At 44.0% G+C, this 13,433-nt stretch overlaps 1 protein-coding gene across 9 annotated transcripts in view; it reads left to right on the plus strand.

Annotated features, from left to right (window-relative positions):
* The window catches only part of LOC108307120 (core histone macro-H2A.1), a 65,922-nt gene that overhangs the window by 27,946 nt on the left and 24,543 nt on the right, over positions 1–13,433 (plus strand). For 5 of the 9 annotated variants that reach the window (XM_017532336.2, XM_017532342.2, XM_017532338.2 and 2 more), the window contains 3 exons: positions 2,789–2,895; positions 3,305–3,502; positions 12,171–12,281. In XM_017532336.2, coding sequence (XP_017387825.1) covers positions 2,789–2,895; positions 3,305–3,502; positions 12,171–12,281 — 416 coding nt within the window. The remainder of the gene's footprint in view (positions 1–2,788; positions 2,896–3,304; positions 3,503–12,170; positions 12,282–13,433) is intronic. The other 4 variants (XM_017532340.2, XM_017532344.2, XM_017532341.2 and 1 more) reach the window with 1 other exon arrangement.

Genomic DNA, 13,433 nt, shown 5'->3' on the forward strand with positions numbered 1-13,433 from the left:
GCTCCCAGGTTCTGTGTACTTGTTGGGCTTAGACTTTTGGTTTGGCTTCCTCTTGGGCTATGGGCAGGACAGTAGCATTGCGGATGTGCTTCCCGCTCCATGAACACAGGAGAATGAAGGCCTAGCTGGGCTGGCCTGGCAAGTGTTTCTGCATTCATGGCACCTGGGGCCCAAGGTCACATAGGCATCACAGGCACCTTTTTCACTTGGCCAAGATGGGCCCATCGCTGCTGGGCATTGGGACACTACCATGCTCAATGATAGAGAATCTTCAGTGAAACTGCTGGGTGGCCGTCTCCCTGCACCACTGGTAAACTAAACTGTGCTGATACTGGTACAGGGAAGGGAATAGCCCTGTGGAGATAGATGGGTGAACGTGGGAAATGTGAGCCCCCTCCACCAGATTCCTTGTAAGTACTGGCTATCTTGCTTTCTACCCTGCCTTGCTTCTGTGGTTCTCACATGTATAAAGCCCAGGTAAGGGACCCTGTGGCACCCTTTATCACTCTCTGTATCACTGGCATGTGCAGCCCTGCAGGCCTGGGAACACTGAGAAGACAGGGGCCTCATGGTGCCTTGGGTCCCTCCTGCCAAGCACAGAGTTGTATGTCATCAGCGTGGTGATCATCAAGCAAATGAATTCTGCCTTGGATTTAGGGGGAAACATGCTGTTTCAAGTGTGACTGATCTCCTTCTACCCCTGCCCCCCACAAAGCTAGTATGAGACTTTCCTTGAATAGCCAAGCAACTTTTCAGCTTTACACATAGACAGCAGGTTTTTTGCGTTGGATTGAGCTCTTAGTACCTCCTTTGTCATACTGGGTCATATACAGCTTGTGTCATACTGTAAATTTTTAACACATTATTTTTGTACAGCTAGAATTTTGTTCCTAGTTATTTCATAATGATTCTGAGTGCTGACGTTGCTGGAGAAATCTAGTGTTTACAACATAACTAAATATTAGAAATTCTTTGGTACTGGGAAGAGGTCAGACTTGAATTGGGCCCAAAAGGGTAGCCTAGAATGACATTCCACATGGGCAGAATTGGGCAGAATCTGATGGAGGGGCTCACATTTCCTACTTTCACCCATCCGTCTCCACAGGGCTATTCCCTGCTGGCCACCCAGCAGTTTCATTGACGCTTCCCCATCATTGGTCATGGTGGTGTCCCAACATGGGTAGGGCCCATCGTGGCTAAGTGAAAAAGGTGCCTGTGATGCCTGTGTGACCTCGGTCCCCAGGTGCCGTGAATGCAGAAGTGGAGAGTGTAACATCCATTCTGGGTCTATCCGTATGCCTCACTAAGAAAACAAGGAGACAATGATAAGGTTGACAGGTTACCAAGAGCACTGTAATGCCAAGGAGAAAACCAGGTCTTGCCAAAGGGCACTTCCTAATTCCCACCATCTTTGGTGCTGTGGAAAACCTGTCTTGTCTTGTGAGACTGTGCCCAGATGGCAGGTAAATCAACTCTAACTTATTACTAACTATGGGTTACACTCATAGCCCTTCTAGTTTTTCTTTTCTCTCATACTTTTTATTTTGAAAAATTTCAAACATACAGAATGTCAAGAATACTCTTATTTCATCACCTTACATACTTATTTCTTTGTATTAGAACTTTTAAAATCTATTGTTTTAGCAATTTTTAAATATACATGATTGTTAACTGTAGGTACCATTCTGCACAGCAGATCATTAAAACTTCTCCTAACTGAAACTTTGTCTTTTGACTAACATTCACCCCAACCCTACCCCCAGTCCCTGATTCCACATAGAAATGAGCTCATGTTGTATTTGTCCTTCTCTGCCTGGCTTATTTCACTTAACATAATGTCCTCCAGGTTTATCTATGTTGTTGCAAATGACAGAATTTCCGTGAAAGAAGAACATTCTTATATACCTAGATTTAACAACTGTTAACATTTTGCCATACTTGCTTTATTCCTTAGAGTTTTTCAGAATGGAGGGTAAGTTGTAGGCATCAAGATGCTTCCCCCTTAAATACCTCAGCATGTATCTCCTAAGAACAAGGATTCTCCCTACAGAATGGCAATGCCATTATCACACTTAAGAAAATTAATAATTCGCTATTGTCTGATGCCCAGTCCACATTCAGATCTCTTCAGTTGTCTCCAAAATGATTTTCATAGCTTTTATTAAAAGAACCAAGATTTTATCAAGGAGTGACATTATTTTTGGCTGTTACGTCTTTTTAGCCTTTTTAAATCTACAACACCCCCCTCCCACTTTTAAAAATGTATTTATGACATTGACTTTGTGAATAATCCAGTCACATCCTTCTAGTTTTGTATCCAGATGTATAGGCATTCAGCATTGATGTAATCAACAAAGAGTTAACAGGCGTCCTCGATAAGCCATCCTGTCTTCAAAACCCTATAAGCAGGCATGGTACACTGTCACCACACTGAAGACTTTGGGTTTGGCCTGGCGACATCTGCAGTGCTAATTTCAAGCACCTTCTGGGAAATGGGAGTCGGATCTCAGCCCTCCCACTCACTCACTGAGTGATCTTCATCTCGTCCCTTCTTCCTCAGCTTCAGTTCCTTCATCTCCCAAACAAGGGCATTGGACCTGGTGCCTCCTAGGTCCCACTCAGCTTTGCCATTCAGCACCTCTGTGACTCTGCCCACAGATTCTCACCTCAAGGTAGCTGCTTCCTGAAGCAGCTGCCTGTGCCCATTCCTGGCACTGTGAGTGGGGGGACCAGGGCGGGGACACATGGTCCTCTAACATGACCATACGCTCATCTCTGTTCCTCACAGCGGAGATTCTGGAGCTGGCTGGCAATGCAGCGAGAGACAACAAGAAGGGACGGGTCACACCCCGGCACATCCTGCTAGCTGTGGCCAATGATGAAGAGCTGAATCAGGTATGGGGCTCTCCCACCCATCCCCCACTGATGCTTGAGGAGGTGGTCATACTGCCCAAAAAACGTAGCTGAGTATGGACTGCATTTTGGATTAATTAGCAGATTCCCTACCTCCCATGGCAGTTTTTCCCCCAAGGACTTATTGGGAGTGTTGGGGGGAAGTAGGATAAAACAGGGTATTTGGCTCTCCCTGAAGGAGGGAGATTATCTGAATTCCATTCAAGTAAGGGACTCTGGGGGACTGGATTCCTGAGCCATGAGCCTGAGTCCTGACAGCATCCTCATGGAAAATGCCATGTAGGAAGGAGCTGCACCAACTAAAGCAAGACTGTCCTGGGCAGGGCTGGCTTCTTGACGGTCGGAAGCAGGGTATCTGGCTCACTCTCTGCTATTCTGGTTTTCCTGAAAGCTGCTAAAAGGAGTCACCATAGCCAGTGGGGGGGTGTTACCCAACATCCACCCTGAGTTGCTAGCGAAGAAGCGGGGTTCCAAAGGAAAGTTGGAAGCCATCATCACACCACCCCCAGCCAAAAAGGCCAAGTCTCCATCCCAGAAGAAGCCTGTGTCTAAAAAAGCAGGAGGCAAGAAAGGGGCCCGGAAATCCAAGGTACGTGATTTGGCAGGGATGTATGAAGTGGGATAGGATGGGGTACAGATAAATAGGGTTACCAGGGCTCCTCGTCCTGCTGTGGGCTCATTGCACTCATGAGGGACTAAAGGAAGAAGATGTAGGAGCTGATTACACTCCAGAGGGGCTAATACACAAAGTAGCCAGAGTCAGGCGGCTCTTCCAGAGTCTGGACCCGGGTGGAGGACAGAACCCCTGCAGGCAAGGAGGATGGACAATGAGCTTTCAGGGATAGCTCCAAGCTGGAAGGACTCCCAAGCTGTCCGTTCCAGGAAGATGCACACACCTGTGGGAAGGGGGCTTCCCTGTGCTAGGGGACAGCCACTGTCTAGTCCTGTGGCCAGCTGCCTGCATGCTCGGATGCTCAGTTGCAGAATTCTCGTTGTGTTGCTGTGGCTGCATATCTTCTGCCAGGGCGCTCCAGACAGTTCACTCTAGAACAGTTGGCTCTGACAAGGAGGAAAATGGATGTATTACTCAGGTGCTTCCTCCTGGACCTAACTTGGATTGGCCGGGTCCTAGGTGCTGGAAACCCTTCAATTAGCATCATCTACCGTCGTCTTGGGTGGGGAAGGCCAGCAGACTCCAGGGCATGATCTTCAGTGTGGAGGAGCACCCTCCAGAGGTTCAGGCCTGTGACTGCTGCGCTCACCTGTCTGAGCATGAGCCAGAGACTACAAGGCAACTGGGATGCATTTTCTTTGTTCCTTCCTTGCTGAATCCTACCTGTCAGCTGTTGTCACAGACTCCAGAGCCAACAAACAAGATTCCATTTTCTAAGAAAATGGAATATGTGGCTGCCCTGCTCTGAAGTACCCCTTAAGGAGTCCTCCTTCTGGCCTCCAGCCAGATCAGGAGGAAATTACCCCTGGCAGAAGGTGACTTCTCTCAATTAGAAGTCCCTGGAAATGCCCTGTGGAATCTAATGATGCAGTGTCAGGAAGTTCTTCCTACATGAGACCAAATCATCTCACTTGAGACAGTGAGGACACCTTCCCAGGACGGGTTCAAGGAACTGTGGCCAGGTGAACAGAGCTCCTTCTGTCCTGTCAGCACGTCCTCTCCTTTGAGCCTGCCTGTGCCTCAGACTGGCTCCTCACTGCCCCCGCATGTAGGGGCATCTTCTATGACCACCAGCCTTCTTGCATCCACACTGTTTGTGGAACTTTCTTCAGTTGAGGTGGAAGAGGCTGTATTTCTTTGCATGCACAAAAGCTAAAGTTCTCTTGCCAACATGCCACCCACCCCTAGGCCCAGAGTCACTCCCAGCTCTTTCAGAGAGAAATCCAGTATTGAGGAGTGTCCTGTAAGTTATTTCCAGACACTTGCATTCCACCTAGCTCACAAGTCCTAGAGGAGGCTTGAGGCCAGGCAGAGATTTTACAGAATGCTCCCCTGCTCATTCCTGCTAACTATAAAATGAGCAGATTGGATGGTTTAGTTTTCCCTTTCAACATTTGCAGTTGGGAGGAGGGCAGGGAAGGGTAGGCAGGGGAAAAGTGCGTATGTAACCCTTTTTAAATGTTAAAAAGGCAACAAAGATATTGAATCCATCATCTTTTGATAATGAGTCCCAGATACCTGGCTGCCTACAGAGCAGGGCCCTTGGTGCTGAGGACCAGCAGGGGCAGGACCACGTCCTCAGGTTAGCCTTTGCTCTGGCTGTATCCTGAGCCATTGCCCTCTTTCATGCATTCACTGTTGATATTTCAATGGGTCTCTTAGATACCAGCGTCTGCTGGCAAACCTGGGTTGAATCTTGTTCCCGTTACCCTAGTCTTCCCCTAGTAGTTTTTGTTCTGTGACTTTCTGAACTTTCCGATTTACTAAACACTAGGAATTCATCTTTCTTTTTGGACTTGAAATATTGGGGGGTGGTGTCTTTAGCTCCTAGTAGCTATATTTGGAACTTAGTGTTTCTAATAACCATATGCCAATAAGCACTCAACCACTCAACTTTTCCCTTGATTACAAAAGCAGGAAGTCTGTTATGGTGGTCTGTTTTTCTTCCACACAATAAAACACATTGTCTGCTTACTGTACCAGTGTTTGGCTAACATTAAACCCTGGGGGAAGCTGAAATTGGAACCGTGAACAGCTAATTTTCAAAACATTTGTTTAATGTAAATTGTGGTGTCAGCTCCCAGAAACAGCAGAGAACCCTGCATCTCTTGGTTTAAGTGAAATGTTCTGAAAATAACCTTTCCAGGGACATCCAGAGAAAGCTTTAGTAACATGCTAAAGCACTTGTAGTGAGAGTTGGTATTTTTCAAGTGTCAACACTTGAATTCCAAATCATAATTTTTCCCACAATTCTCTGTAATTTGGAGGTTTTGAAAATCTCCAGTTGTGACAGCTGAGTCAGCTATAGTGGAAATGGTTGGAGAAGGCAACAAACTGCACCAGGGGCTGGGTGTCCAGAACCCTGGGTGTACACTAGGGCTCCTCCTCTCTACTTGGGTGGCTTCGGGCAAGTCTGTTCCCTCTCTGTGCCTCAATTTACCTCCACCCATAAAATGATTGGGTCCATTCCAGCCTTACGGTTCAGTAACCATATGCATATTGCATAGTATTTTTGAGTAGAGCATATGTGTATGAGTTTGGACAAAACAGTATGCAGTAAAAAAAAAAAAAAAAAAGGCTTGTTCCCACTGTAGTCCCTCCCCCTACTTCTTTCCAGGGTGCTCTCAATGAGTTTTTATGTCTCCTATCAGAAAGTCTATGCATATAAAAGCATATAGAGATGTAACTCCCTCCCCATCCTACTTGCTCTTCTTCTTTTTTTTTTTTTTTTTTTAATATCATATGACCTCCTATTTTAGCAGTGTGGCATAGTGGTTAAGGGTGCAGGCTCAGGGGTCAGCCATTTCCTAGCTGCATGATCTTGGCAAGTTACAGAACATCTCTGGTGTTCAGTTTCATCTTTAAAAAGAAGATGTAACACAAGGTGGTTTTGAGGCTTAACGGAGTTCATGGAAGTGTATAGAACAGTGTCTGGCACTTGTGTTCACTGCCACTCTCATTCTCTGGCCCGTCCTCCCATATCTCTGCAGGTAGAGCTGCTTTAGTGTTGCGTGGGGTGGCTGGTCGCTTACATGATATGTAAAACCTTTGCAGCCAGCTGAATTAGTCCATTTTTATACTGCTGTAAAGAATGGCCTGAGACTGAGTCACTTAAAAAGAAAAGGAGTTTAATTGACTCACAGTTCCACATGGCTGGGAAAGCCTCAGGAAACTTACAATCAAGGCAAAAGGCACCTCCTCACAGGGCAGCAGGAGAGAAAGGAGCAAGCAGGGGAAATGCCAGGCGCTTATAAAACCATCAGATCTCATGAGAACCCATTCACTATCGGGAACAGCACGGGAGAAACCACCCCCCATGATCCTGTTACCTCCATCTGGTCCACCCTTGACACATGGCATTACAGGGATTACAATTTGAGGTGAGATTTGGGTGGGGGCACAGAGCCAAACCATTTCACTGGCCTTCTACAAGTGGACTTTTAGATTGTCCTAGCATTCATTCTGACAAACAGTAACTGTCACTGTTTGTGCATCTCTGTCCTCACGTACAAGTAAATGTATAGGATAAAGTTCTCAAAGTGAACTTACTGAGGCAAAGAATGAGTGTATTATTAACTTTGGCTATTACTTACAGAGCATTTTAACTGCATTAAGAAATCTCAAAAACCACCTCATCCTGTTAAGTTTAATACTGAGTTTTTAAAAAATGAATATTAGACCAATTTGTATCTACTCTGTATACACTAGTTACTATTCTCAGTAGTGGAGATGTGGCAGAGAACAAAGTCCATGCCCTCCCTCAGTGTTCAGGGAGGAGGTACAGATTCATTACAGAAGGTGGGAAGGAGTAGCTGCTATGACAAAAATAAAGTATTGTGATGGCAGAGCCAGTGTTATTTTACATAGGCAGGAGGTGAGGTTTTAGTGTCATGACACTGGAGCCTCAGAGCCCCGGCAGAGAAAGGTATTTGGCCATTCGAGTGACTGGGAGCAGAGAGCTCCTGGCAGAGGAATGGCAAGTAGGCCTGAGATGGGAGCATGCCTGGCCCCTCTTGAGAGAACATGACAGGACTTGCCTGCGGGCTCCCTAATGTTTTTCTAACATGGATACTTTTGGCACTGGGAGAAGCCTGGGGACCTTACTCAAGATAAATATTCCAAATGCATAAGATAAAATACCTAAAATTCAAAGGAAACTGGGCCAGGTGTGGTGGCTCACACCTGTAATCCTAGCACTTCGGGAGGCCGAGGGGAACGGATCACCTGAGGTCAGGAGTTCAAGACCAGCCTGGCCAACATGGAGAAACCCCATCTCTACTAAAAATACAAAATTAGCCGGGCATGGTGGCATGTGCCTAGAATCCCAGCTACTAGTGTGGCTGAGGCAGGAGAATCTCTTGAACTTGGGAGATGGAGGTTGCGGTGAGCCAAGATCGCACCATTGCACTCCAACCTGGGCAACAAGAGCAAAACTCCGTCTAAAAAAAAAAAAAAATTCAAACAATACTATGCCTAATTGTGTCCCTCAGGTTAAGATCTATCAGAGTGTATACTAAGAATCACAAGGTAACTTCTAGAGTATCTCTAAGAAGCCAGTTTTTGCAAAACTTTTGGATAAATAATGATCTCACCAGGGATTTTTTCAAACACAGACCATCAACAAACCTCACCCTATCCCCATGTGAAAGCTACTCTCCTAGAGCATAAATCTAGGCTTGCTCCTCATTACCCAGCAAAAGCCCAAGGTGATTTTGGTAGAATGTCTCTTTCTCTTGTTGAGGAATATTTAAACTGCAAATTCCATGATTAATGTTCTGGTAAGGGAAGCCAGAGAAAGGAATTGGTTCATTTGAGAAACTACTATTACAAAATTTTGCTTGCCTTCTAATGAAATTTTAGGCTGTTCAAAGAGAATAAAAGAGACTAAACATAGGTAAATGTGGGGTGATGATTTTACATAAGTCTTTCTGGATGCTTAGTTCTACAGCTTCTTAAATGTCTCCCAGCTGCTTCTGACCTAACACGTTTTCTACTGCTCAACACAAAGCTGAGCGAGTGTCCAGTGCATGGGAATTTTTGAGTTTGCGGGACAATATAAAATTATAACAGTCATTTTGGAGCTGACAGGATTGCTTGCTAACTTTTACTTTCCCTAAACTGAGATATAAAAAGAATCTACCATAGTATAACTACTTCGTAGAAGAAAAGGCATTTTAATACCAAAACACTAGGAAGAGACATAATTTCAGACAATAGATTTTATGAAAAACTTGGGCATAGTTGCTATGATTTGAATGCATTAACATCTCACAAGACAACAGTGCTGATCTTTAGCACCTGCTCTGTTGTCCAGTCGGGTGGGAACCTTGAAGGAAAAAGGCAGAAGTTCTCTGCCAGTGGGCGGGCTATATAGAACCAGGCAGTGATGGCTTGTCTCTATAGCGCTTTACTGCTTTCTAAGGCCAATCGCTTAATTAGGAACTCTCCAGTGTTGGTCTCATTTTCTGTCTTTTGCATTTTTGGTAGCAGTGGGGTTTTGCTGTGTTGCCCAGGCTGGTATCCTCCCACGTTGGCCCCCCGAAGTGTTGGGATTATAGGCCTGAGCCACCACTCCCAGATCCTGTTTTATTTTCCAAATAAGGAATCTAAGGCTTAGGGAAAGGGAGCAGTTTTCCCAAGGTCACACTGTTAAGGGAGCCAGGACCCAAATACAGAACTTCAGAGTTCAAACATAGTATCACTTTTATGTCCTGTGACCATGGACCACTTCCCCTGGCAGAAAAAAAAGCCCCTCTGTTCTGATGGTGGAGGGCTGCAAAGCCACCCACTGCAGGGTGAGTTGGGGGCAACAGCCTTAACGAATCATTGCTGAAAATCACCAGTACTATTGCAGCTAAGCCTTAGAACCTGGCTGCAAATGTGGCTACTAATTTGTATTAGGAGCACAGGGAAGCTCAAGGGCCTCCCTCCTCCCAGTCAAACCAGCCTCAACTCCCATATGCCTGAAATCCTATCAGCTAGGTCTTTCTCACTTCTTAAAATCCAAGTATCCTTGTCAGGAAACACTAAATCCTTATCTACTTATTCTTCCGCGTAAGCACCTTTACCTCATTTCCAAGCATTTACTGAGCACCTCCTGTATGTGTGGTATTGCACTGGCTAGAGTAGAGCAGTGGTTTTCAAACTTTTTTTACTTGTATACCTTCTCAAAGAATTTTAAAAATATGACAGCTAAAATTCTCATAAATTTAAATCGCTGCAAAGGGTATTTTTTGTATACTGTAAATATGGACATTTGAAAAAAACTTTTCTTGTTTAAATGTATCCAATGTAATCTAAATACTAAACAGATTTATCTATTTAAAATGTACAAACAAGCTCTTTTTTTTAACATTGGAAAATTTACATTTTCTCCTTATTTCTCTTTCACTTGTCCCATAAACTTTCACCTTAACACATTTCTATTCTTACATATTTTTGAATTCTACAACAAAAATAATGTATATAAATTTCAATTTTGAAAAATTTTCTTTTGACTTTTATAAACACGCTAAATAGTAGATTCTACAAGATTGGATAGTTGGCATATTTAATATACAATTGATCAAACTGACAAATGCATTACAAATTCTACTAACTTAAGGAAAAGGTAAAATTTTATTGGAAAAGCATCTTGTGATGGGCTGGCTGGATTTTTTCCCCACTAACTAGTTCAAGTATCCTCAGATGAATATTACTTATTGCTGAAATGAAACACAGTTCAGTATCCTATTTTTATATATTTCTAGATATAAATGTCTGGAAAATGTTTACTTAAAAAAATGGAAATTGAAAGGATTTTGTTATAGCAACATCATTCAGTCCTCTGAACTCTGATATATGCCAACATCAATTTGTTTTAATAAACATTTTATTTTTGAATAGTGTTAGATTTACAGAAGGGTTACAAAGATAGTACACAGTGTTCCTGAACATCCCTCACCCAGTGTCCCCATAATTCTCACCTCACATAACCGTGGCACACTGGTCCATTACTGTTAACTCCACCAGTCTGTTTTCTGATCAGCTGTTAACTCAATTAGGTATTTCTTCAGTTTTGTTGAAGCACTGCATTAAAAACATCTGACTTGTGAAAGTCTGTTATGCAGCCTTTCCTATTCTCGGCTCCTGAAAAGTACTGTATATCAAAAACGGCTTCACTAAGATTTACCGTGTAATTGTTATACCTGTTTCTCTTTCACTCTTCAAATGTTGAACACTCAAAGTATTAGGAAAACCAAAATAGTGATAACTGCATCTTTGCCAGTACCATATTTCCAGATAAAATGCTTTTTCTACTATTTATAGCGTAACCTTTAGCTCGTTAAATTTATGAAAAATGCTTGCCATATAACATAATTGCTAAAACAGCCCTTGTTGTTAAAGCCGTTAGCAAAATTAGATGTTACTTTTCATCGTAAGTAAAAAGCGTTAATATGTTTATGTTAATGAATTTGAATCCTAAATTGGCAAATGGATAGGACACAGGACTTGCCCTGAGTTTATTCAGATATATCCTTCAGGAAGGCATGGCCATCTGTAATAGTTCTCACCCCTTCTTTCTGGATTTCCTCTCACTAAACCCTCCCTCAGGAGTGAAGTACTTTTTATTTGGGGAAGGGAAATGAAAACCAACATTGTTGTCAGTATCCTTACTCTACAATTTATTTGAATGCAGAAAATCTCCAAATTAGCCAAAGTACCCATTTCTAATACAGGCTTTGTCCTTAATAGAAATATGCCAGAAACATGCATCCCTACTCCCACAGTGGTGTGCCATATTAATATTTACTCTGGGAAGTGGGGGGAGGGTAGTTACGAAAGGAGCTCTGGTGTGGAACGTTGACCACAGGTATAGATCCTTCTTAGGGCAGATCAGTTATAGGAAAATGTTAGGAAGTAGGGGATTGGAAAGTTGGTTTCTTAAACTCTGGTTGTCATGTACCTCTCTCAGAAGATCTTTAGGAACTCCAGGGCATACATATTTCAGTCTTAATGACACTGAGGAAGAAGCTAAAGAGCAGGCCAAGAACCATACCTACTGCTGGGTCAGGGTCCCCAGGGTGACAGATGGTTCACCACAGTCACCACATGCATCTTTCTCTAAGGCTGGCTTCAATGAAGGAGGGTGGAAGCGAGTCTTACCTTCTGGAGTCAAGAAAGTTAGAGGGTTATGGTCCTTAGTCTGCTTTTTGAGAACTAGTGACCTAGAGCAGTTTTGCTTAAGCTTGAATAGTATTACAGACATCTAGAAAGGAAAGACATTTGAAGATCCTTAAGAGACATTTAGTTGGTCTGAATTTATGAAAATGGTTCTATTCTAAATGATCGCTGTAAAGTGAAGTTTTACCTTTAGGTAGCCGTTTTTGTTTTGTTTGTTTGTTTTAGATCAAAAAGTGATAAAAATATAATTTAACATACTCCATAGAACTCTTGTACCTCAAAATGAGTCTGAGCCTCCCACTTGGAGAAATGCTGAGAACTGGTTGTGTTTTCCTGTTCGCCTTGGGTGTTATGGGCAAGGCTTGGGAGCTGCCTCTCTGTGCCTGTGTGGCCCACATTCTGACTCTTCTGTCTGTGCAAGAAGAAGCAGGGTGAAGTCAGTAAGGCAGCCAGCGCCGACAGCACGACCGAGGGCACGCCTGCCGACGGCTTCACAGTCCTCTCCACCAAGAGCCTCTTCCTCGGCCAGAAGGTAGGCAGATGCACAGCCTCAGTCTACTGGAGGGCCCCCGGGACAGATGGACACAGGCCATCTCCACTGGAAGGCTGGGGGGGTCCCGGGGGCCACTCTCAGCCTCGTGGGTAGAGAGAGTGGGACATGAGCTTTGGGAGTGGCCTCAGGGAGGGCCAAGTGCTGGGGAGGCCACAATGCTGGGGGAAGGGGGACCCTGGCAGCTGGAGAAGGGAGACAGTAGTAAAAAAGAGGGCAGGAGGCTTCTGTGGGAGATGGGGACCCTTGGTTAGTCTGGAGGAGGAGCTGCTTCTGTGGGATAAACTGGGTCAGCAGATAGCACCGGCCAGGAAACTAGGCAGAAGTCAAGCCCTGGTGGTGGGAAGTGAACGATCTAGGCGGCAGCCTGCTTGTTCTGGGGGCACTAAAGGTAGATCCTCAGGTCTGACCCAGGCCTGTACAGGGGATTGTTTTGACAGTACTGATGGGTGCATCGGGTTTCTTCACTGAACCACCAGATGACTCTTCCAGCTAATTGTTTGTTTTAACCATGGGCAATGTATTTTCAGCCGCCCCAGTGATGCAACTTTGCCAGGACGCCATGGTTTTGTAAAAAGACGATTCACTTTTATTGAAAATAAAAATGATGCAAAGGCTTTTAAGAACTGAGAATGAGAGTTAACTAATATTTCTTGATACCAAAAAGGGGGTGGGAAGAAAGAATTAAGCTCTTCTTAATTTTTTAATGCTATACTTAAAAAGTTAAAGGAATGAATTTGACTTTCCAAGTTAATCTGTGTTTAGTTTGAATGTGGTAACAAACTTGGATCTGAAGCTGCATCATTTTTAAACCCTCACTGTCAATTTCTTTTGCATCACAGTGACACGGTTCCCTCGCTCACGTCATTGCAAGTTCTCCTCCTACCCCTTTCCCTCTTTCTGTCACTAATTGCACTCTCTCTCATGATGCAATTCCTGTGGTGAACTCTGTGTTCCAGAAAATAACCATTACTGTTTACATTTTTAACCATTCTCTGTATTTCGTATGCATTTTTCAAAAGAAAAAGTAGCACTAGTTGTCATCTTAAGGTCTGGGACTTTGAAAGTTTTTGTTTAAAATATTTTTTGTTCCTTTAAAAAATTTCAACTCAGCAGTGAAGGCAACTGCCTGGG

The sequence above is a fragment of the Cebus imitator genome, unplaced genomic scaffold, assembly GCF_001604975.1.
Source record: "Cebus imitator isolate Cc_AM_T3 unplaced genomic scaffold, Cebus_imitator-1.0 Scaffold76, whole genome shotgun sequence".
NCBI lineage: Eukaryota > Metazoa > Chordata > Mammalia > Primates > Cebidae > Cebus > Cebus imitator.